Source organism: Patella vulgata, chromosome 1 (assembly GCF_932274485.2).
Source record: "Patella vulgata chromosome 1, xgPatVulg1.2, whole genome shotgun sequence".
Classification (NCBI taxonomy): Eukaryota; Metazoa; Mollusca; class Gastropoda; family Patellidae; genus Patella; species Patella vulgata.
Window position 1 is genome coordinate 1,568,707 of NC_065879.2, and position 26,218 is coordinate 1,594,924.

General features: G+C 35.7%; 1 protein-coding gene across 1 annotated transcript; it reads left to right on the plus strand.

Moving 5' to 3' along the window:
• Positions 1-334: 334 nt before the first annotated feature.
• Positions 335-24,551, plus strand: LOC126808516 (transcriptional protein SWT1). Its single transcript, XM_056098319.1, has 22 exons — positions 335-398; positions 4,486-4,658; positions 5,662-7,180; positions 10,353-10,447; positions 11,293-11,334; positions 12,087-12,140; positions 12,354-12,435; positions 13,440-13,525; positions 14,121-14,219; positions 14,623-14,704; positions 15,034-15,122; positions 15,272-15,344; positions 16,147-16,310; positions 17,036-17,130; positions 17,405-17,467; positions 18,266-18,351; positions 19,579-19,654; positions 20,226-20,361; positions 21,473-21,558; positions 22,036-22,222; positions 23,169-23,227; positions 24,375-24,551. The coding sequence occupies exons 2-22, from the start codon at positions 4,503-4,505 to the stop codon at positions 24,448-24,450; spliced, it is 3,405 nt and encodes a 1,134-aa protein (XP_055954294.1). The 5' UTR covers positions 335-398; positions 4,486-4,502; the 3' UTR covers positions 24,451-24,551.
• The last annotated feature ends 1,667 nt before the right edge of the window (positions 24,552-26,218 follow it).

The following is a 26,218-nucleotide window of genomic DNA, read 5'->3' on the forward strand; positions in this document are numbered from 1 at the left end:
ACATCATATCAGTTTTTGTATCTATTCAAACATTAAGTTTACTAAAGATTATAAAACCAATTCAAAACAATTTGTTTTTTAAATTAAAATGTTGTCATTATTTACGACAACCCTTCTCCGCGGGTGATCTATTATGTTAAATTTGTTACTTCTATACCAAACGAAACAATAATTATTTTGTATTTGATAGGTAATAATTTAGTTGTCTTGTTATTTCTAAAATAGAAACACAAAAATAACTATAATATGCACTTTATTACGTTGCTTGACAACTTCCTGTAACCGGCAATAACCCCTTATTCGTTTCAATTCATTTACTAATCCAAAATTTGGAGTAAATAATGGCGACAGTCGCGGGAACGAATTGAAGAGCAACGTGTTATAAAATCGGATATCAGGTGAGTATTTCGAAATGCCAGCAACTAAAATGAATAGCGTAGGCACTAAAGACAACCAGGGTTGATTTATTGACTAGGCTAGTGTAAATGTCTTGGTCCGAACGAGTAGCCTTCTTTCTGTCCGAGTGTTCTTTGACTCTTTCGTCGAGTTCTTGGAGAGTGGATCAGGATACGTACATGTAAGCTAAGTAAATGCGTCTCTACCGTTTCGTTTATTGGTCACACTGTTCTGCAGGGCCTACTGCATAACTATAGATATAAAAAGATATGTCAGGGTGGTTGAGATGGTCTAGAGTGTCGTGTTACATTGAGCTGTAGCTGGCCGGTATCTAATCCAACAAGTTAGATGTTAGTCTTTGATATTCTGAGGATGTAACATCTAACATCCGAACGGTCAAAAACTCGTTGCAAAAGTTGATAACTAGTTTACTTCTTTCAGCGGACGGCAAAATTCACAATTTTCAGTTATCTGCACTGCTAACACATTAAACTTACATATCATATCCATCTATGTTCCGAAAAATATTTTTGGCTTTCTATTTAAGTATTTTAAGAGATTTCACAAAAATCTTCGCCTACATGCAACAAAACACAGTGAAACAGGAAATGACCTACATCGACGAAAGTTGAAATCTGGCATGGTGCACATTACAGAATTCTTTCAACGAAATGAAATCATGAGACTATAATTCGAAGGCGTCATTTTAAATTTATTTTTAGTGATGGTCCGATTATCGGTTTCACTATTCAGTAGCCTAATTGGCCGATGAGTGGCCTATCGGAAGAAATTTTATCGATATTTGCGTAGCCGATATCTGTTTAAAATGACTCGGCAGCCAATAAATATTTTCATAAAATATTATTCAAATTGTGAACAAAGCATTCTCTCTAGTCTCTTACTTAAAATGGCACTCGGCGGCCCTTTTATTTTAGTTGCCGTGTGTGTGATACAAGACTCAATGCTTTATTATAAATATTTTCAACTCTAAGATAGAAAAAGCGGGAAAATGTCACGTGACATTGACAAGACAGAAGCTATCATAATCAACTGGTAGCGATGAAACATTCTACGAACGCCGACAAATTTAAGGATTTATATTGTAATGAACATATAATAACATTTTATAAATAATAATCTCAATCATAAGGCCTATGCTAGAATTTACCACGGCATAACGGCAAAACTGTCATAAAAAGTAAAAGCTGAAGCAAACACGGACTGCCAGGGTAATAAAAATAGCCCAAATTGCGCCGTTGTCCACGTGTACACGTATCAAAAAGTTATGCCTTTTATATACATGTAGACGTATGAAATGCATAGGTATGGGATTAGGTCAATAATTCAGAAATGCAAGATTTAGTTGTAAATAGTGTCCCAAGCCTACCCTTATAGTTCATTTTTTCATAAGAATGCTCACTTTTTAAAATAGTGCCCTTATTATAGAAGGTTATGGCAGAGCCGTGAGAAATTTGATGAATCAATTTTAGTTATGGTTGACATGAAGGCAACCATTGGGAACACGAATAACTAAAGGATCGAAAGGAAAACAAATTTCGATGACTTTATTACTCCAAGAGGAATCTGTAAATTATATATGGGATTAGGTCAATAATTCAGAAATGCAAGATTTAGTTGTAAATAGTGTCCCAAGCCTACCCTTATAGTTCATTTTTTCATAAGAATGCTCACTTTTTAAAATAGTGCCCTTATTATAGAAGGTTATGGCAGAGCCGTGAGAAATTTGATGAATCAATTTTAGTTATGGTTGACATGAAGGCAACCATTGGGAACACGAATAACTAAAGGATCGAAAGGAAAACAAATTTCGATGACTTTATTACTCCAAGAGGAATCTGTAAATTATATACTTATGACAGTACCACCAAACGCAATTAGAACCAGATTAATTGACACAGAAAATAACGGACCGTTTGTCTATCTACAAATATAAAAATTGCACGTTCAGTGATGGAAAATGACAACTGTTACAGTATATTTGTTCAATATGAAAAAAGGCAGCCGTGCCTTGTCAGCTAATTTTTGCTACGGCATTTATAAATTTTTGGTGCCGTTGTAGAAGAATCCTCATTTCAAGCACTGGTCATGATCTAGGCCTACTAAGACTAATTAATCATGCAACAAATAATTATTAAGTTCTCAATGTACGTTGTGTATTTTAAACTACGTGTGAAGAGCGACCTAATTATTCTTCAACAAACATCGTATTCTATCCCGATATAAAACCCCTACAAAAACAGTACATATACACAATCCATAAAAATACTGTTCAAAAACAGGGGTCCTCAAATTTCAATGCGGAGGATATGACGTCAAAAAAAGCTCCAACTATCCCAACATGGTGACTAAAAGAAATGCTGGTGTATGTGATATTGGATAAACCTGTTTCACTGAACAACGTTTGTTTGTCAGTAAGTGTTATTGTTGTTCAGAGGTGGATAACACAATAAGGTAGGACATGCATTTAGAATTTATGGACTGACGCCTTTCAGCTTGTGGGTATTTGATGCGCCAACAATTCAGTGGCTCATCGCTCCAAAAAAGGACGGCTTAAAGAACCTTGAGGTTACGTGTGAGCGAAACCTCAAGGCACCCTGGAGTAGCCGGTATCCTCTAGCTTGCGTCGTGGTTTCAATCCCCAGTATGACTTGAAGTTAAAGATAGGGGCACCTTCTCAACCACATGTGTTTACTCTGGTTTCAAATTGGTTTCAAATTCCTCTCTCAGGCGCTAAGATAATACTTATTTGCGATATCACCCCTTAGTGGAAGCGGACGTTAAAACACCAGGAACAACAGAGACATGTTTGATTATGACCAAAGTATTTGATAAACGTTTGTGACACTGACAACTTCTGGCCTGTTAACAAGAAATAAAAGTGCCTTTCGATATTAGTGCATATCGGACCCTAACTTTTTTGATTATGGCTTCTGCTTGTATGAAATATCGCTTTTTTAGTTTGTTTTCTGTCAAACTCTTGCAAAATTTGAGCGTATCTTGCATGACAACCGCTTATTACGATAAAGATTATCTAACAAAATAAGATAGAATGAACAATTTATTGTTAGTTCGCGTAGAAAGATAAGGTGTTAAACGTGTTACAAATTAACAACTGGTATATTAGTCGAGTTACCCTAGGTGGTCGGCCATATTTAAATATTGTTTAAAGGAGCCAAGTCTTCAACTCGATATCATCCACAATCTTCAACATTGCAATCACGACTTATTGGTCAATTTAAATCAATATTGATGTTGTTATTTTACCGAGAAAAAATTGACTTCTGATATCTAATATAATTTTAGACAAAATGAACATTTTAAAATTGGCACACGATTCGCGTGCTAGAATGCTTTTGAGCGCTATTTGTATGAAGTGACTCGATGAACAAGGCTGAACATATCCCATGCAGGAGAATAATACAAGTGTAGACTGGAATAACCAGATGCCAAAGACTGCCATTTAATTAGGAATCGTCGCGTATTTTACCGAAATATAACTGATTAGAAATTACTGTATAAACAGAAACGATTGAATGTAAATCAGTTTATATACATTCATACAATTGCTATAAAAAAAATTATTGTTTTGTTTTTCCTCTGGTTTTTTTTGTGTGTTAAATGGAACATATGTCCTAACTTTATAGTCAGTATATATGAATTCTATTGAAATGTTTCACTTAACATAGACCATTTAGTTTTAGACTAACTGTTTTTTTTATAAATTTCACCGATATGGTAATTTTTACTTCAATATGCTTACATTCATATTTCATGTAGCATGTGGCAGATCATGACTAGTGCTGGTATTACACAATGTTTTTCTCTGATTGTTTTCAATTTTGAATGAAGTCCTATCACTGCAGGCCCGGGACTGACAGCGCAGTGGACGCTTAGCCCCCAAAATCCATTGACTTAAATTGATATGTACGTTTGTTTGTGATTTCTGCGTATTGTGTTTTGTCCTTAGATTTGTTCTGTGTAAACCATGTGTGGTGCAGTCCCCCTGTACTTACTATTAATGTATTGGCCATATTTGATTACATAAGTTAAATAATTATTATATTTTAGGATGTTGAATAATTAAGATGAATAAACGAGAGTCTGAAGGAGGACCACCACCAAAACTATGTCTTCCATTTGGATGGAAAGTCATTACATCTAAAACATACCCTGACAGAGTCTACTATTTTAATACAAGAACGAATGTATCTGCATGGGATCAGCCAACACTTGTTACAGAGGTATTTATACAAGCCTGGAAATAAGGCACCAGTCACAGACAATGTCAGGCACAGATTCAGGCTTTGTCAGACACTAAACCTATGGTGCCTGTCATTTTGTCCAGCACTGATTTGTCTTTTTTATTGATATTATTAATACCTGTCCAGCACTAAGTTGAAAATGTCAGGTATTATTTCATTAGTGCCTGACATTTTGTCAGGTAGATCTAAAACCGTTATTACCAGGCCTGGTAATGATGGCTGGTATTTAGTATTTTTTGATAAAAACAATATTGTTTAATTATTTCCAATACAAAAAAAAAACCAGAAAAATTATTGTGAAATTGATTTTAGGCTTTCCTTTGACCATAAAACTGGTGATAGAATATTATAAATGTGCCTGCTGTGTTCAAAATTGAGGGGGATCACATGGCTAAGTGGGTAAGACGCTGGCTCGCTAGCCTGGAGGTCGGGTGTTCGATCCCTACATTGGCCGAGAAAGTTCATCCAGATTTTCCGGCGTGGTTCCCCCTTGTCAGTGATGCAGGACGGAGGGCCTGACAAGGACAGCTGTCTACATTGGAATGCACGTAAAAGATCCCTTGGCAGTTGGAATTCGATATAAGAGTAGGCGATAGTGCCGCTGCCCAGGCAAAATTTCCCTCATAGCACACTGTATGGCGTATGCCCGTCTTCATTAGCCAAGTTTAGGAGTAGAACAGTAGGACGTTAAACCCCATTTCATTTCATTTGTAAATTGAGTACAATTAATACTGGCATTTAATTTACTGTAACTCACTAGAAACATCAACGCTGATTGATTAATCAAATGTCGGACATCATGTGGTCAAAAGCCACTGGTATGACACCTTGTACAACAAGTACAACTTGTCAGATCTTCATGTAGTAGAGGCCATTGAAAGTATAAAAAAACGAAATGAAATGTAGATTGTAGGTTTATAATTATAGACCCGCCTAAAATTAAACACTGTCTCGCATTAATTTCTTGACTTTTTTATATCAGAAAGAATATCTAGCGTCAATACCGCCAGACGAACGGTCAGCAAAAAGGGCGGCGGCTCAGAAACAAGTACAGAAGGAACGAGGAAAACCCCAGATACAGACACCTGCATTGCGTGACAGACACAATCCACTAGGCTCACCTGTACATGCAAACCAAAATCAGTACACGGCTAAAACACCCACAAAATCTGGTAAGGATTTTATTAGACCCGATCAAAGTACTGGTAGTTCTGGATTTATCGACGATTCAGTATTTTCTCCAGATTCTGACCACCAATTTCACAGTGACAACGAAAATGATTTGGAACTTCGACCTGAGCTCAGTGATCTTCAGAAACAGATTTTGGAAAATGAGGAGATTGAAACACAATTGGAAAACAAAAAACAAAATGTAGTTGTGTCTCGGGCGGATAAATATAAGGAAGACACTTCACCCATGACATTCTCCGTGTCTGATAGTCTGCGAACCTTAAAAGGAAGTGCCAGTATATCCCACAAATCAAAAAGCAGAAAAATGAATCCAGAAAAACCCAAGACAATGACATTCTCTCTAGCAGATAATTTGAAAATGATTCGTGCTGAAAATCAAGAAGAAGAAGCAAATGAATACTCTGATCGTGAACCTATGACGTTTTCTTTAGCCGATAATTTAAAGACGCTCAGAGAAATGGAAACTAGAAGTAAGAAATCCTCAAAAAAACTCGAAATTAAAAACGAACATAAAAACACTTCGGAAAAATCAGCAATGACATTTTCTCTTGCTAGTATTCTGAAAAATATTCGGGAAAATGATGAATCAGCTGAAGCCATTCCTAATCAAAATGATACCCCGTCCAAAGAACAACCCATTCGATCATGTGCGAAGACTTCCAGAATTGTGGTAACGTGTACTGTGCCACGTTCAGATCCTTCCAACTCTCTTCCGCAGTCTTTTGGTAAAAAAGATAGACCATTTTCTAGTCGCTATAATAACAAACAAAAACCCAAATATCAGAAAAAAAACTTGACAACTACTGACCATAAGTCAAATAGTTCTACGTTTGAACTTTTCACTCGAAAAAGACGATTTGAAAATCTTACTAATGATGGTGCTGAAATAAAGTTAAAAATATCCAGGGACGAAACTAGTGATAGAAAAATCGTCTGTGCTGACGAAAAACCAGGGTTGGCCACGAACGATTTACGATTTAAATTGAAACAAAAACAAGGAATGTATTCTGTGGCAAAAGACGAAGATCAAGTGGAAGAAACTGTTGAATTACCAGCTCCGAAAAAACATGAGATTCAGTCGTGGATAAATAGTATAGCAGAAGCAGATCCAGTGCCGAGTGTGTGTGATTTTCCGCAAAGTCCCATCTCCAAAACATCGAGTAAGTCTGACGGTTCTAGTGTTTCGAGTAAAGATAGAAGGGTAGTTTTATCAACTGAGTGTAATAACAACAATGTACCGTACGACAGTGGTTACTCAACCAGTACTGGCTTAACTATTGGTGCTGCAGTGGCATTATCACACACTAAAGGTATTAAAATGATGGAAATGTAGATGCACTAATAATGTAGCTGTGTAGTGGCTTCCTTTCTTTTACTCTTTTAATTAAATAATTAGCTTAAATGCAGAAACATAGCTTGCTTACAATAATCCCAATTCCCATTTTGTAGATGGAGCTTGATTATTTCATTAATACATTTTGTTTTACATTTGATTCTTCCTTCAAACTATAATACTAACATTTCTTAATTGTAAAGGCATGGGGGGTTGGATGGCCGAATGGTTAGCACATTTGCGCTGTATCATAAGGTCTGTTATTGAGTCAACTGGTGGTGTTTCGATTTCCCACTGGTACATGACAATGAGTAGGGTCGTCTGTCCAATCTCGTGGGTTTTCTCCGGGTCCTCTGGTTTCCTCCCACTGCTAAAGACCCCTACGCGCAAGCAAATTATTGAAATACAATTGAACCATATGTTAGTCCCGAAATGACCTAGTTTGTGTCGAGTGGATGTTAAACCCCATTTCTCTCTCTCTGTAAGGGAAGTCACGTTGGCTAAGTGAGTAAGACGCTGGCTCGCTAGTCTGAAGGTCTGGTGTTCGATCCCTGCATCGGCCGAGAAAGTTCATCGTGATTTTCCGATGTGGTTTCCCCTTGTCAGTGATGCAGGAATAAGGGCCTGACAAGGACAGCTGTCTAATCGTTCGGATGGGATGAAAAACCAAGGTCCTGTGTATACATTTTCGTGCACATAAAGGATCCCTTGGCAATTGGAATTCTATATTCTATATAAGAGTAGGCTGTAGTGCCGCTGCCCAGGCAAAATTTTAATTCATAGCACACTGTATGGCGTATGCCCATCTTTATTTTATTACACTAATTGTTTTCTGTATATTTTAGGAAAAAAATATATTTTATAAGTTTAATAAATTTCATAGATTATGTAGTAAATTATTTAGGTTTACTAAATAACATTTTAGGCCATGTGAAAGAAAATATCCTAGGTCTGAGATATCACTAGGTTTTTATAGTTTTAAGTACTTATGCTAATGCAGATACATGTAAGATATACTGTACTTCAAGTCTGTGTTTTCATTTATTTTACATTATGCAATTTCTATTGCGGACTTATAAGAATATTACCGAGCCCTCAAAAGAGTTAGTTTTAAGGCCTGCATTTATAGCATTGTATTTCTTTTCAAGCATTAGCGAGGGGTTGGATGGCCAAATGGTTAGCAGGTATCATAAGGTCTGTTATTGAGTCAGCTGGCGTGGTTTCGATTCCCCGGTTGTACGTGACGAGGAGTAGGGTTGTCTGTCTAAGTTTGTTGGTTTTCTCCAGGTCCTCCGGTTTCCTCCCACTTTTCAAAACCCCTACGCGCATTCAAAGTATTGAAATAAAATTAAACTACAGTATATGTTAGTCCCGAAATGACCTAGTTTGTGTCAGTGAGTGAGTGGACCTTAAACCCCATTTCTCTCTCTCTCCCCCCCTCCCTTGCAACCTCGTGGGTTTCCTCCGGTGTCCACCGGTTTCCTCCCACTGCTAAAGACCCTTACGTGCAAGCGAATTATTGAAATAAAAAAATAAACCTTAACCATATGTTAGTCCCGAAATGACCTAGTTTGTGTCGAGTGGAGTTAAACCCCATTTCTCTCTCTCTCTCTCTCTCTCTACCTAGTTTGTGTGGAGTGGATGTTAAACCCTCTCTCTCTCTCTCTCTCTCTCTCTCTCTCTCTCTATCAAGCCTTACATTTAAAGCATGCTATTCCTGTGCTGTCTAGCATGTGTATTGTACATACATGTAGTAAGTATTGTGTAGGATATTTTATATTTCTTTCATTCTATTAATATTGAAAACATTGAGTTTGTTGAATTATTTGTTTATATTTTGTACTACTAATATTGTAATAATTCATATTATAAAAACTAAATAAGTTGGTTATATTATTTATTTGCTACAAAAAATTCTCTTACAAAATTTAAATGATACTATAAAGACTAAATAAGTTGGTTATTTTATTTATTTCGTACAAATAATTCTCTATTAACTGTTATTTCTATTAGAAATCTGTTTTTTGTTACAAAATTTAAATATGTACAGTAAGCTTATGTATGTAGTTATCGCCATTAATGTTAGAATATATTGTGTTATAAAAAAACAGACACAAACTGAGAGATTGCATATAATTCATTATTGAGAGGAATAAGTAGGCCAAAACATTAATAATATAAACTGGAATCATAGGGTTCCCTTTATTAATGGGTTGGTTAGAAGAGGTGCATTTGGTCCATGGAAGGGTGGGGGGTGGATGTCCGAATGGTTATCATGTGCACGTTTTATCACAAAGTCCGTCATTGAGTCAAATGACTTTGTTTCGATTCCATGGTTGTACGTGACAAGGAGTAGGGGTGCCTGTCCGTGTCCTTCGGTTTCCTCAGGTTTCCTCTCACTGCTAAAGTCCCTACGTGCAAGCACATTATTGAAATAAAATTGAATCATATGTTAGTTAGTTCTGGAATGACCTTGTTTGTGTCGAGTGGACGTTAAACCCCATTTCTCTCTCTCTGTCTCTCTACATTACATTTAATAAAAAGGCCCATTGAAAGATTTTACCCTACACTTATAGATGGCACTGGCATGGTTATATAATCTGCAGAGGATATCAAATGTTCATCATATCTTAGTAAAATATTAAACAAAATTGACCTGTGTGTTATATGTAGGGTGTAACTAGGATGTATTGTGTATTGGTACATTAAAAGGGGAAGATTAGAGTTAACAACTAGATAAAGCAAAGGGAATATGCTGACAATAATCACAATTTCAGTCAAATTGCTCCACTCTGAACCAAGATATTAGCGTCTGAATTTTAGGCCTAGCCTCGATCATCATTACTAACGTCGGTACGATAGAAAACATAGTCTCGATTATCCATTTATCGATTGAATCATCAATGAGCGTTGAGTTGCAATCCGTTTTCAAATCCAGTGAAAATCTGACACATAAGATGGCATCGAGAGTTGATTATGGTCTGGATAAGTTAATTAATGTCTAATTAATAGTTTATATAATATTTCAGGCCTAAAGAAAGACCTGTAATAGACAGATTTAGCTCTTGCATAACGTATGTTTAAACAAAATTTACCTGTTAAAATACATGTATGTAAGGAGATAACTAGAGATGTACTGTGTATTGTAGACACGGAAGTAAATGATGGAGAAGAAGAAGGAATGGAAATTGATGATGATGATGATGATATCAATGAAGATGAGGTTGAGATGATGATTGTAGACGTAAGTACCTGTAGTTTCTGTCATAGATTCTGGTTTTTATCATAATAAAGCAACTTTCAATTACTGCCTCTTAAATTCTTGCTTACTAGCAGGGTGTTTCTCTACGTTTACCTTAAACATGTTTCGGAACAATTACTCAATTGTTACAATCACTGACGTATATAGTAACAGCATCCCTATGTGTATAGTGTTGGAGATCAATCTAATTAAAACACAGATACTATTTCGTTTCGTTTTTTATTGTTCAAAATTTTGTTTTACTTGTCTTTACTACACTGGGATCTGGAAGAGTTGTTATATTACCGGCGTTATATTAAACTGAGGGATTAGCGAATGAAACGGTCTTTTACAGCGATTTCTTGTCATGCAATGCACATAGCTGTGGGTAAACCACTAGAAGCGTCAATGCTGAGTGATTAATCAATGTCTTGACATCATAGGGTCAAAAGTCGCTCCTATGACCTCTAACATGACCTTCCACTACAACCAGTCAGATCTTAATGTAGTAGAGGCCATCGAAAGTATAAAAAAACAAAATGAAATATAGATCTGTAATTTTATCAGATTGTATGTGTATAGTGTTTTAGAGGTTAAAATTTTGAGCTTTTTCCGTTTCTTTTATCATGTTGTCAATGTTTCACTGTAGAGTGGATATAAGCCTATGCAGAATACAAAACATTCTTCAGACTACAACAAAATTACCACGAAATATTTTTGTTGAAGTCAGGTAATATTAAAGGGAATGGGAGCTTACAATCTACTAGTTCTTGCTGGTTTGATTCAAAATGGAGTAAGAACCCTGGTGGAGATTGATACATTTCTAGGCATTTATTCTTCTTTTCTAGTTACAAGAAGTGCGTGAAGAAATAAGATCATTTCCAGATCAGGTAAGTATCATCTTTCATAATATCTATATGTATAGGGCGTTGTCTAACGAATGTGGAGGGTCAGATGGCCGAATGGTTAGGGCGTGCATGTTGTATCATAAAGTCTGTCATTGAGTCAACTCACGTTGTTTCGATTCACCGGTTGTACGTGACAAGGAGTAGGGTTGCCTGTCCAACCTCGTAGGTTTTCCCCTTGTCCTCCCGCTGCTGAAGACCCCTGCGCACATGCGATTTATTGAAGTAAAATTGAACCATGTGTTAGTCCCAAAATGGCCTAGTTTGTGTCGAGTGGACATTAAACCCTATTTATCTAGTTGGGATTCCAGTGTTTGCTACAGGGGAGCAACGGTGCTTAAATGGGTAAGATGCTTCATGTAGATCGCTAGTCTGGAGGTCGCGTCTTTGATCCCTGCATTGGCCGAGAAAGATTTTCCGACATGGTTTCCCCTTGTCAGTGGTGCAGAACAGGAGGCCTGACAAAGACAGTTGTCTAGTCGTTCGGGTGAGACGAAAAACCAAGTACCAGCATATATATTGACATGCTCGTAAAAGATCCCTTGGCAGGTGGAATTTCGATACAAGAGTAGTAGGGCCTTTGCCTTGGCAAAATTTCCCTTATAGCACATTGGTGTATGTCCGTTTTCATTAGCCCAGTAGGACATTAAACCCCATTTTATTTGCAACATATTTTGCATACTTTGACCTTGTGTTGATAAATTGAATACTTTATAATATGTATTTTTTGTTGACAGTTAGATGAAGCTATAAATGATGATATTATGCCAATTAAAGATTTTAAAAATAAGGTAATATTTCTACATGATTAATCACATCAAATCTCTCACAAAAAAAAGTAATATGTTAGTTTGTAAATGGTCTCATTTCTCTTTTTTAAAAATAGATTTCAGAGTATATTTTTCGTAATTCAACTTTTCCGACAGAATGTTTTAATGCTTAGTTGTTTTGTTTTTTTTTATCAAATTCTGTTTATTAATATGTGACATGGATTGTAATTACAGAATTTATATCTGATAATAGACACCAATATACTGGTACAAAGTTTAAAATTCCTACAGAATATTCTAGAAACAGTCATAGAAGGTAGGTTCAGAATATACTAGAAACAGTCAGACCGTAGGTTCAGAAAAATAATCACTTGAAAATAAGTTAATGAGTCTCTAACTCAATATCATCCAAAGTCTTCCACAACACGAATTATTTGTTAATTTAAATCAACATTGATGTTGTGATCTTATCGGGAAAAGATGGGCTTCTGATATCCAATATTTAAGACAAAATAAACATTTTACCATTGGTACATGAATTGTGTACCATAATGCGTTTCAGCACCATTTGTAACTAGGGATTCGAAGAACGAGGCTAGTCCATATTCTTATCTGGAGAGCATAAGCAATAAAAACTTCCGGTGTACACTGGAATAACCAGACACTAGAGATTGCCATGCGATTGAGACATCTGGCATATTTCGCCGAACATAACTGATTTGTAATCAGTTTATATACATGTGGCTAATCGCACGTATACAGTGAATGGCCATTTTGCTCAGTAATCCCAGCCAGAATTTGGCTATTTTTTAAATTTGCGTTAAAGTTTAAAATATTTGTTTTAGAACTGAAACACATTAACTATTAGTGAATCCCAACGCTAAAAACATCAACAAAATTGATTGTGTATATCTGAAATAGAACCGACCGACGCACAAAATAGTGCAATATGGCGGCCTCTATGAACAACCCTCGCAGACGCTGTCATTGAAGACAACGTCAATTCTATGAGTTGTAGATGTTATTTTTTTGAAAATCATTGGAAGAAGAGAGAACATATTGGGACTGTACGAATTATATAGTCTTTCTGGGTGCAACGGACACAATGCTGAAGATAAACCTATTGTTTACAATGTTGACCTCATGACCCATTGACGTCAATGTCATGACCTGTGATGTGTAGATCACATGATATGGATATCATGGCTACTGACTGGGTCTGAGATACTTCTGCGCAGGTAGCATGTCTCAGATGTTCAGAATGGATTGTTAAGTCAAGCTAGAGTTAGTTTATATTAAATGTTATATTTATATATACAGGATTTGGTCTACCATATATAGTAATACCATGGATTGTGATGCAAGAATTAGATTATATAAAAGATGGTAAATCACGACACAATGTAGTAAGTCATTTCTAATACAATTTTCTTTAGTAACAAGGGGGGTTGGATGGACGAATGGTTAGCACGTGTGCACTGTATCATAAGGTCTGTCATTGAGTCAACTGGCAGGGTTTCGATTCCCCATTTGTACGTGACATGGAGTAGGGTCGCCTGTCTAACCTTGTGGGTTTTCTCTGCATCCTCCGGTTTTCTCCCAATGTTTAAAACCTCTACGCGCTAGAGAATTATTGAAATAAAAATTGAACCATATGTTAGTCCTGAAATGACCTGGTTTGTGTCCAGTGGACGTTAAACCCTATTTCTCTCTCCATCTCTCTCCCTTTAGATACAAAAGAGTTTTAAACCTCACTTGGGGCATGCGTCTGACAGTCATCAAGTAGCCCCCTTTTAAATTTTAAAATCAAGGCAAAGAAATTTTTCAGCATATTCTGTTTTCATTATCTTTTTTTTTTTGAACTGTTATAGTGAGAACTGTCGGCTCTTTATCTAATCAGTTTAATCATTTGGTTATTATTGAATCATTTGGTTATTATTGAATCATTTGGTTATTATTGAATCATTTGGTTATTATTTAATCATTTGGTTATTATTTCAGAATCAGTTTACTAAGGATAAAGCATTTAAAGCTGTAAAATTTCTGTTTTCCTGTCTACAATCTGGTCATCCCAGGGTCAGAGGTCAAACACCAGCTGATGTAAGTACTATTATCCCGCGCCGAGCGAAGTTAGGGAGGGATATTGAAATGGGCTTTGTCTGTGTCTCCGTCCGTTTCGATATCGTTTCCTGACATAAATTTGACTTACATTTTGGTGTATAATTATTATTCTAGAGTATATCTAAGAAACTGTTCAAGATATCTTTATAACACTTTCACATTCATCAACCTATTTTATTTTCTGATAACCGTTCCTTCCGTCCCGATTTCAGTTCCGGAGCATATTTCATTATCCATTAAAGAAATTTTATTGAAACTTTGTACAAACATCAACCTATTATAGTATTTTATTTTCTGATGTTTAACATACAGTAGCTGTGTTTTATTTTATTAAGTGTTTAAATTTCTGAATGTGAATAAATTTATTTTGGTATATTTGTAGTCCCAGCAGATAGTAGAAGGTTTACCTATAGATTGTAATGATGATAGAGTATTACAGTGTTATCTTAGACATCATATCAAATGTACGTATCAGATAATTATTATCAACCCTGTCTCACAGTTTTTATACACCCACATTTTCATGCCTGACAAAATGTACGCAAATAGTGTAAAAGTATGCAATACCAAGGTTGGAGTCCCAGTTTTTATCAGATTTTGATGAAACTTGAAATATGTTTATATCCCTAAGATCTTGGTTCCTGTAGATATTCATGCATATAGATTATGGCCCCTGATTGTACGATAAGGTATTAAGTAGTGTCCCTCACTGCTGCTTTAAAAACATATTTATCAAGAAATGATTTTGGTATATTTGCTGGTAACTGATATTTATGTTGATGTTTTGTTTCAGATCCTAATGCTTGTATTGTACTATTAACAGATGATATAAATCTATGTAATAAAGCCAGTATTAATCATATGCAAGCCTTTACTAAAAACGTAAGTAATATATTGATCATTACTATATTATATTGCCTAAATTATCATTTAGATCAGTATTATATTTTAACATGGAGTGGTCTACTATGGACAATATTCAGAAACATGTAAAAGATAGATCATGTGTTTATTTATTTATTTTCTTACAGACAGTATTCAGTGGTTTAAAAAATCTAGTAAAACATCATGGCATTTCATCGTACAGAAAACATATATCTCAAGGTTAGTAAGTTTGTTTTATTACTGGAGGTTTTTACAGCTGAATGGGCAGGTTTGATAAATGTGTTGGATTCACTCTAGATGTGTTGGATTCACTCTAGATGTGTTGGATTCACTCTAGATGTGTTGGATTCACTCTAGATGTGTTGGATTCACTCCAGATGTGTTGGATTCATTCTAGATGTATTGGATTCTCACTCTAGATGTTAGTTGGATTCACTCTAGATGTGTTGGATTCACTCTAGATGTGTTGGATTCTCTCTAGATGTGTTGGATTCTCTCTCTAGATGTGTTTGATTCTCTCTAAATGTGTTGGATTCTCACTCTAGTTGTGTTGGATTCACTCTAGTTGTGTTGGGTTCACTCTAGATGTGTTGGCTTCTCACTCTAGTTGTGTTGGATTCTCACTCTAGATGTGTTGGATTCACTCTAGATGTTTAGTTCGGATTCCTAACTAAGAAAATTCAAATTTGGAATACAAAAAAAGATTTTGGTATTCCATATAAATTTTGAATTGATCGAAATGCTAACCCCAAAAATCTAATAATTTGGCTTTTGGTTATTGTGACGGTATACCATTTAAAGCCAAGATGCATGTCCGAGATTTTCTTTTAATCAAGCTGAAAAAAGTTCAACAGAAATACTGGTATAAATCTTTTTGATCAAATTGTTTCACAGCTTTAAACAGGCAATGTTGTAAAATTAAAAGTACGTAGACGCATAGCTGCTGATGTATCAGCTGGATATTACCAGCCAAAACGGTCTCATTAACGTCCTGGTTGAATTTTGATCCTTATTTTTCCAGCGTGTATGTTGCAGCCTTCTCCATCTCCTTCCCAGTCATCCTATAGTACAATTATACCAGAACATCCAGTCATCACTACACCTGGTGGGATCTCGTCATTTAAACAAGAACATCCAGCCATCACTACACCTGGCGGGATCTCGCAGTTTGATAAAAGAAAATTGGTAGGTTTAAAAATGTTGGTTTGTTTTCACACTGTTTAACCCTTTGAAGTTTGCTTCTTCCAACTGTTAATGTATCTGATTAGCATGTTTCCAGGGTTGGGGTGTGAAAAATGTAATACAGTGCAGGTAAATGTTTCCAGGGGGAGCTTAGTGGCCAAGTGATCCAATGCACTCACTGGAGATAAGGTTCATTATCTATGCGAGTCATGGGTTCAATTCCACGCCTGTACATGACAAGGAGTAGAATATTCCAGTTTCCTCCAACTTATAAAATGACTTGGCTAATGTTGATTAGATTAACCCCCTTTCTCTCTTTTTCTCCATCGCTCGCTATATGCACAGCCAGTGCATCACTACTTTCATTTTATTTAATGTAGGCTAATCAACTACAACTTTCACTTTATTTAATGTAGGTTAATCAACTACAACTTTCACTCTATTTAATGTAGACTAATGAACCATTACTTTCGCTTTATTTAATGTAGACTAATGAACCATTCCTTTCACTTTATTTAATGTAGACTAATGAACATTACTTTCACTTTATTTAATGTAGACTAATGAACCATTACTTTCACTTTATTTAATGTAGGCTAATGAACCATTACTTTCACTTTATTTAATATAGGCTAATGAACCATTACTTTCACTTTATTTAATGTAGGCTAATGAACCACTACTTCCATTTTATTTAATGTAGGTTCGTTTAAATTCATTTCATTTAGGTTGATGAGATTTTATGTCAAGTAAAAGAAGAAATAAAAACCGGACTAAGTGTGGTGCTCGAGACAGAAATGAAAGATGCTTTCAATAATATTTGGTAAGAATGACAATTAGTCAAAATTAGATCATTTTATGGTTATTCATTTCGTAAAAATTGAAAATGACCAAATCTGGTATTTGTAGACCTACGTTTCATCTGTGGCGAAAGTAAATGTTGGCTGGATTTATAGGTTTAAAATGAGATAATTTGATCCAAGTCGTCAAAAATTCTCAATCCCTTTCAGTTTCAGAATAAAAATTTTTTTTTTTTTAAAGTGAGCCTTATTTATGCTTGTATTGTAAAATGTTTTAATTGCTATTATTTATTACAGGAAGTCTGTTGTATATCGCAAACCACCGTGGTCAGCTCTAGATATCATGGAATGTTTTCAAAAGTAAATATTATTATGTTTTGTTGTCAATTATATGATATAGTGTCGGGGGGGTGGATGGCTGAATGGTTAGCGCATGCACGTTATATCATGTCTGTCATTGAGTCAATTGGCATGGTTTCAATTTCTTGGTTGTACGTGACAAGGAGTAGAGTTGCCTGTCCAACCTCGAGGGTTTTCTCCGGGTCTTCGGGTTTCCTCACACTGCTAAAAGACCCCAATGTGCAAGCAAATTATTGAATTAAGACTGAACCATATGTTAGTCCCGAAATGACCTAGAGGTTAAACTCTCTCTCTCTCTCTCTCTCTCTCTCTCTGAGGGCTGTTGTATAATGTATGTTTAAGAATGAATCTCTTAAAGATACATTATGGGAGATTCATAACGAGTTGGCAGTTCTCACTATAATAGTTAAAAACTAAATAATATAAAGGCAATTTGCTGAAAATTTCATTCAAATTGATCCACTATGAACCGAAAACTAAGCGATTGAAATTTCCGCCTAGCCTCGATCATCATTACTAAAGACAGTACAATAAACAGCATAGTCTCGATTATCCATTTAATCGTTAAATTGTGAAGGAAAGTTATGCAGTAAATCGGCTCATAATCCACTAAAGATCGCAGGCTAGCGATGCCATCTAGAGTTGGTTATAGTCTGGATATGTTAATTAATGTCTAATTAATAATTAAGATAACATTTCAGGCCTAAAGAAAGACCTGCAATAGACAGATTTAGCTCTTGCATAATGTATGTTTAAACAATTGAATTATATTTTGTAATATTTACGTATTAATTTTAGACATTGGATGGCCGTATTTGGAATGATATTACCAAGGAAGAAAGAATATCTAGTTAATGATATAGTTGATAAAGTAAAAAATCCAGGTAATTGAGGGAGGGGAGGGGAGGGGTAATTGAGGGAGGGGGAGGGGAGGTGTATATGTTAGCCGGGTGATTAGGACACTAGTCTCATAACCAGAAGGGGATCACGTGGCTAAGTGGGTAAGACGCTAGCTCGCTAGCCTGGAGGTCGGGTGTTCGATCCTTGCATTGGCCGAGAAAGTTCATCCAGATTTTCCGGCGTGGTTCTCCCTTGTCAGTGATGCAGGACGGAGGGGCTGACAAGGAAAGCTGTCTAGTTGTTCGGATGGGACGAAAAACCGAGGTCCCGTGTACACATTGGCGTGCACGTAAAAGATCCCTTGGCAGTTAGAATTCGATATAAGAGTAGGCCGTAGTGCCGCTGCCCGGGCAAAATTTCCCTCATAGCACACTGTATGGCGTATATGCCCGTCTTCATTAGCCCAGGTTAGGAGCAGAACAGTAGGACGTTAAACCCCATTTCATTTCATTTCATTTCATCTCATAACCAGAATATCATCTAGGGTGGTTGTATGGCTGAATAGTTAGTGTGTACGCTCTGTATCATAAGGTCTGTCATTGAGTCAACTGGCGTGGTTTCGATTCCCTGGTTGTATGTGACAAGGAGTAGTGTCTCCTGTCCAACCTAGTGGTTTTTCTGTGTCCTCTGGTTTCCTCCCACTGCTAAAGATTCCTACACACAAGCAAATTATTGAAATAGAATTGAACCATATGTGAGTCCCGAAATGACCTAGTTTGTGTCGAGTGGACGTTAAACCCCATTTCTGTCTCTCTCTCTCTCTCATCTGGATTTTCTGACGTGGTTTCCCCTTGTCAGTGGTGCAGAACGAAGGGCCTGACTTAGTACAGCTGTCTAGTCCCGTGTATGCATTAGAATGCACGTAAAAGATCCCTTGGCATTTGGAATTTGATATAAGAGTAAGCAATAGTGCTGCTGCCCGGGCAAAATTTCCCTCATAGCACACTGTATGGCGTATGCCCATCTTCATTAGCCCAGTATAGGAGCAGAACAGTAGGACGTTAAACTTCATTTCATTTCATTTCATTTCCTTGTTGAAGCATGAATTTTACTGGCGATTTTAATTCACTTTTATATAAATAGGTATTATCCATATATATCATAGATTTATAGTCATAGACGAAATGTTTATTCAGTATATGTTTTTGCTAAATGTTTATTCAGGATTATTTTTTGCGGTAATTGATTTTATTTGAGACTTTCTGTTGTAGATATGAGTGTAGAAGATGTGAAAAATTTAATAGAGATGGTAACTGCATTTATGACAGTTTGTGAAACCAGACAATCGTAAGTAATAAATGTACAAATATAGATTTTAAAGCCACAATATTTCACATTTAAGGCAATTACAGATTTTCAGGCCATACACAATACGGTTGTACGTGACAATGAGTATGGTCGCCTGTCCAACCTTGTGGGTTTTCTCTGGGTCCTCAGGTTTCCTCCCACTGCTAAAGACCCCTACGGCAAGCAAATTATTGAAATAAAATTGAACCATATGTTGGTCCCGAAATGGTATTTTATAACATGTTGTATTATATTTTATAACATGTTATATTTTATAGATATAATGTTATTTTATTATATTTTATAGATATAACATGTTATATTATATTTTATAGGTATAATGGTATTTTATTACATGTTGTATTATATTTTATAGATATAATAGTAATTTATAACATGTTATATTTTATAGATATAATAGTATTTTATAACATGTTATATTATTTTTTTTATAGATATAATGATATTGTATTATATTTTATAGATATAATGGTAATTTGTTATATTTTATAGATATAATGGTATTTTGTTATATTTTATAGATATAATAGTATTTTATTATATTTTATAGATATAATGGTATTTTAAGAACGTGTAAAAGAAACTTAGATGACCTTCTGTCTAAATGTACTCCAGTTAAACAATCAAAATCAATCAGATTTCATTCCCCACCAAGTTCTTCTTTAGCTGTTGATGATTTATCAGAGGTAAGAGACAAAAAATCACAACAAAAACATTAATAGCTGAATGAAAAGTGGTATATGTTTTAAAAGAGCATGCATACCTTTCCCATGCATGGCATCTGTCGCTGCTAAACTGAGTAATCTTTTTGAGGATGCCTATAAAAATATTCTTGGCTATTTAATAATATAAACTTATTCTACAAGAAGTAAAACAGATATTCACTGTAACCCAGGTATCATTTAATCTTGTGTATCTAGCACTAATTTCTTTCACATTCATTTAATATCAAATCTTTGATAATGAATGTCCAGTGTACAAGTATTTTAAGTCCTGACCACTGTTCAAAAATTAATCATTATACATCATAAATCAATTGGGTTGATTATTTTAAAACAGTGATGCGAGTAAATAAACGCTTGTAAATTGGACACTCTTTATCAAAATTGAATGGTCAGCTCTAAGCTGGACTCGGGTATAAATTAGATAATTTTTAGTGAATTTAAACGATTTTCACAGATTTTTAAACAAAGATATTGAATGAATGTGACACAAGATTAAATGATACCTGGGTTACAGTGTAGCCATGTAAATTCAATGAATGACATCTTGAGTTCTAGAGTTGGTATACTCTGTGTTGTGTATGAGTCCCATTTCTGCTTATAGTCGTATGTAATTGAAGGATTAAGATTGGGGAGAGAGAAATGGGGTTTAACTACCACTGGGCACAAACTAGGTCATTTCGGGACTAACATATGGTTCAATTTTATTTCAACAATTCGCTTGGGCATAGGGGTCTTTAGCAGTGAGTGGAAACCGAAGGACGCAAAGATAACCCAAAATGTTGGACGTATAACCGGGGAATCGAAACAACACTAGTTGACTCAATGACAGACCTTATGATACAACGCGCACGTGATAACCATTCGGACATCCAACACATAGATTAAGAATGACCCTTGAATTATTTAATCAGACAATTAATAAACTGTAAATGTATTATAGGAGAAGCTAATTATATAGTTGTAAATGGTTAATAAACTGTAAATGTAGTGTATTTGAAATTTATGAATAAGTCAGCAAATCTCCATGTAGGAGAAGCTAGTGATATAGTTGTAAATGGTTTATATTTTATAGATTGAGTCAATGACTGATGAAGAAGATCTATTAACTAGTCTTCAAGATAGATTTCAGCTGATCTGGTCTACTATCAATGACTTCTGGTACGTTTTTATATGCCCACATGGAAAGGTGGTTATATGTTGCCTTCGCCTCCGTCAGTCCATCGTCCACAATTTCTTGTAAAGACTCTGTTCATTTTGAAACTTAAATTTGTTCATCGGTGATCAGTCTGCCCTGTAGTGAACATTTTGCCCTGTAGTGATCTGTCTGCCGTGTTGTGTTCAGTCTGTCATGTAGTGATTAATCTGCCCTGTAGTAATCAGTCTGCCCTGTAGTGATCAATCCATTCGTTACAAATCTTGGATTTAAATGGTGATACTTTGTATGATTGTAGGGTTGGAATCACAGGCTAGCAAGCAGGTCAAAGTCAAAATCTTAATTTATCTTTGAAGACCCTATGTCCATGTTTATAATCTGTGTCATATTATCGGCCTGCCTACATGTATGTATGTTTAGATAGCTAATATTCCTCTCAGTGACATTTCTAGGTAACATTTTATCAAATGTTTTCCTTTTAGCAACCATTTACCTCAACTGGATGATCCTGCCTTTAATTTATCCCTGATTATACCAGTAATAACTGAGTTAAAACAACTGTTTTCATCCTGCCTAACTATATCACCACAAGATGTTCACCTGAATAGGGGAAAGTTTGAAAGTTTTACCCACTGTTTGAACGCCTTCTTCTCTAGAATAAATTTAAAGGTAAGATTACTGGATAGATATGTTGTTTGAATGCCTTCTTGTCTAGAATAAATTTAAAGGTAAGATTACTGGATAGATATGTTGTGCCACACAAATTAACCCCAAAACACTCAGGTTCACAGATAATTCTTGCATATAATCTTCACACAAATTAACCCCAAAAAACTCAGGTTCGCAGACATTCCTTACATAAAATCTGATGCCAGTCTGATTAAAATACAGATCTATATTTCGTTTCTTTTTTTATACTTTTGATGGTCTACACTACATAAAGATCTGACCAGTTGTATTGGAAGGTCGCGTCTGGGGTCATACAAGTGGCTTTTGACCATATGACATCAGGCATTGATTAATCACTCAGCGTTGATGTTTCTAGTGGTTTACCCACAGTTCCATGCAGAGTCCACCAAGAAATCGCTATAACAGATGGTTTCATTGGCTAATCCCCTCACATCATCCAGAATATGGGTTATATAACAACTCTTCCAGATCCTAGTGTAGTAAAGACAAGTAAAACAAAATTTTGAACTATAAAAAAACAAAACGAAATGGGATCTGTGTTTTGATCAGATTGATCTGATGTGGGAGTCAGGTTTGTATAGATGTGGTTTTATTTTGTTGAAGGATCGTTTAATCCCACTGCTAAAGACCCCTACGTACAAGCGAATTATTGAAATAAATTTAAACCATGTTAGTCCCAAAATGACCTGGCTTGTATCGAGTGGACGTTGAATCCCATCTCTCTCTCTCTCTCTCTCTCTCTCTCTCTCTCTCTCTCTCTCCAGTAAGATGCTGGCTCACAAAAGAGTTCCTGGTTCATTGTTCCGATGTGATGAAAACCCAAAGTACTGTGTGATGAAAACCCAAAGTACTGTGTAAACGTTGGCATATTACATTGACTGGCAACCCATGTTTCAAACTGGTATTATTATTATTGTTATTTCAGTCCCCAAGGCCATTAACTACTCAGACTGTTGTGTGCTATTTTACCAATCCAAGTAAGAGGTAAGTTACTGTTAAATATATCGGGGGGGGGGGGGGGGGTGTTGGATGGCCAAATGGTTAGCACGTGAGCTGTATCATAAGGCCTGTCATTGAGTCAACTGGCGTGGTTTCGAATCCCCAGTTGTACGTGACAAGGAGTAGGGTCGTCTGTTAGTCCGAAATGACCTAGTTTGTGTCGAGTGGACGTTCAACCCCATTTTTCTCTCTCTCTCTCTCTCTGGTTAAATATATCAGAGATCATTGGATGTCTTTCAGGATAAAAATGAAATGAAATGTGTATATTGTTATCACCCCTGCCTGTCCGTCGTCGGTCAGATAGTGTTTACAGTCATGAGATAAAGCAGAATCATGTGGATACTCAGAGTCTACAGTTATCTGATTGACTTTATATATTTATATATACACAGTCATTATGGCCATGAAACGAAGAAGCCTATTGGAAAATCTTGTGCATACGCTAAAGAATTCCGCTTGATTTGAAATCAATACAGTTTTGTATAATACATGTTATAATTTTGAAGAATTAGAATCATCCCCCGATTAAATTAGTAATTGTGCGCGTTGTATCATAAACTCCTTTAATGAATCAAGTGACATATTTTCGATTCCCAGTTTGTACATGATAAGGTGAAGGGTAGTCTGTCCAATCTTGTGGGTTTTCTCCGGGTTTCCTGGTTCCTTTCATAGTTAAAGACCCTATGGGCAAATGATAATTGAAATAAAATTGAACTATATGTTAGTACCGTAATGACCTAGTTTGTGTTAAACCCCATCTCTCTCTCTCTCTGTCTCTCTCTCTATCTCTCTCTGTCTCTCTCTCTCTCTGTCTCTCTCTATCTCTCTCGTTTTTACTAAATGTCATTGTGCTTGATAACCAGATTGAAGAGATTAAAAAACTGACAAAAAGAATAAAACTAGTGATTTTGTCCCATAAAACTAGTGATTGTTTCCCATTAAATCTAGTGATTGTTGGTTTCCCATAAAACTAGTGATTGTTGATTTCCCATAAAACTGTGTTCTGCTCTTGAATAGAGATGTTTAATATAAGAAACCAGCTGTAAAAAAAACCTAGTTCTGTGCCATGAAATGATGCCAAGGTCATTAAACTTGGTGTCTCGTCTTATATTATTGTTTGTTTTATTTTCAGGGAAATTCTAGAAGGTGGATTACTACAATTAGACAGAATGATTCTAAATATTCACAACTATGTACAGACATTATGATAAATCATATTATGTACATACATTATGATAAATCATATTTGTCTTTCTTTATGTGGTCTTTCAATTCCATTGTTGCCAAGATTATCCAGAGGAGCCTTATATTTGGGAGAGGGTGGGTTTGTGTGGGGGGTGTGGGTGGGGGGGTTGTACTACCAAAAACCTAAAGGGATCAGCCATATATTATAAAGTTTTTCTGCTTCCAAATAAAGTAACATGTGTACTAAATAATAATTTTTATAACATTTGAAGTAAGAAAAAACAACCAGCAGTAAAACAGATTTATCCAGGGGCGCTGTCAGGGTACCAAAAGATAGGGTGGTTCCGGGTGGGTTCTCTCCCCCAGGCCTCTAGAAAATTTTGAAATTTGTCAATTCCGAGAACACTGTTTAGAGTGCCTCTAGCATTCCAAATTCCAACATAAAACCCTTTAAAATACATGAGAATGAAAAATACAAAAGACGGATTATTAACAAATGAATAGACTAGTAAAAAGGTTGCAAACTTTCATCATTAGGCCATGGGTATACATGTATACCCCAGAAAAGGGCAGGGTACCATTTGTATACCTGGTACCTGGGTTCCGGCGCCCCTGGATTTATCTCTTACATAGTGCATCTTTAATTTAGATTATAAGTTTCTATCAAATTTTCATAAATAAGTCTCTAGTCAGAAATTCTGTTTTCAACATTTTGTTGGGTTTTTTAAATATGTATATTATGATATCATTCCAATTGTTTGCTAGAGATAACCAGTGATATTTTTGCCCCACCATAAAGTTCCCATCTTGTTATTGTTACTGTTATGTCCTATATATAGTATGTAAATATGTATATATTTTGAAATGTATCCATATTTGTGTATTCTAAGCTCCATGGTTTAGTAACAGGAAATTAGTTTTAAGTGAAAGGCAATTTTTCATTTATGTTCTTTTCTTTTAGTACGCCCACTTTGAAATTTGGTTGTATGTTGTTGTCACTGTCTGTCTGTCTGTCTGTCTGTCCAGGAGCTAGAGTTATCATCATCAGATAGTTTTATACTTAATAGTTAGGTTCATCATCAATCTGAATAAAATACAGATCTATATTTCATTTCGTTATTTTATACTTTCGATGGCCTCTACTACGTGAAGATCTGACAAGTTGTCAGGGGTTGTACAGACGGCTTTTGACCCCATGACATCAGACATTGATTAAATCAGTCAACGTTGGCGTTTCTAGTGGTTTATCCAAGAAGTCGCCAAAACAGACTGTTTCATTGGCTTATCCCTCAATTCAACCAAAACGGCGGTAATATAACAACTCTTCCAGATCCTAGTGTAGTAAAGACAAGTAACACGAAATTTTGAACTATTAAAAACGAAACGAAATAGGATCTGTGTTTTAATCAGATTGGTTCAACTGATGTTCAACAATTTCCCATCATTACTGTCAGATTTATTGCCCTTGATTGCTTTGAAAATTCTTGAGGACACTCTAGAGGCAAAAGTTGTCATCCAATTTATAATTCATACACAGTGTTTATTTTTATGAGAAAAAAAAAATCCTGATTTTTAACATTTTGTAATTACTCAAACAGCAGAGTGTTTTCATCTGATTACAGTCATGGTTTTTGTTTCATGGTTGCTTCAGGAAGACGCATTTGTTACTCATGCATTTGTTACTCATGGATTGTTACTCATGCATTTGTTACTCATGGATTGTTACTTATGATCAGGTTTATGGGCCTTGTGAAAACTCCCATTACCTACTAAAAATTTAAAAAATGCAAC

Bases quoted from the DNA above. Each gene is read 5' to 3' on its own strand.
- LOC126808516 (XM_056098319.1), top strand. From the start codon at position 4,503: ATGAATAAACGAGAGTCTGAAGGAGGACCACCACCAAAACTATGTCTT. The intron at 12,141-12,353 runs GTAATATTTCTA...TTGTAATTACAG, and splicing joins TTAAAGATTTTAAAAATAAG to AATTTATATCTGATAATAGA. The intron at 21,559-22,035 runs GTACGTTTTTAT...TTTTCCTTTTAG, and splicing joins TCTACTATCAATGACTTCTG to CAACCATTTACCTCAACTGG.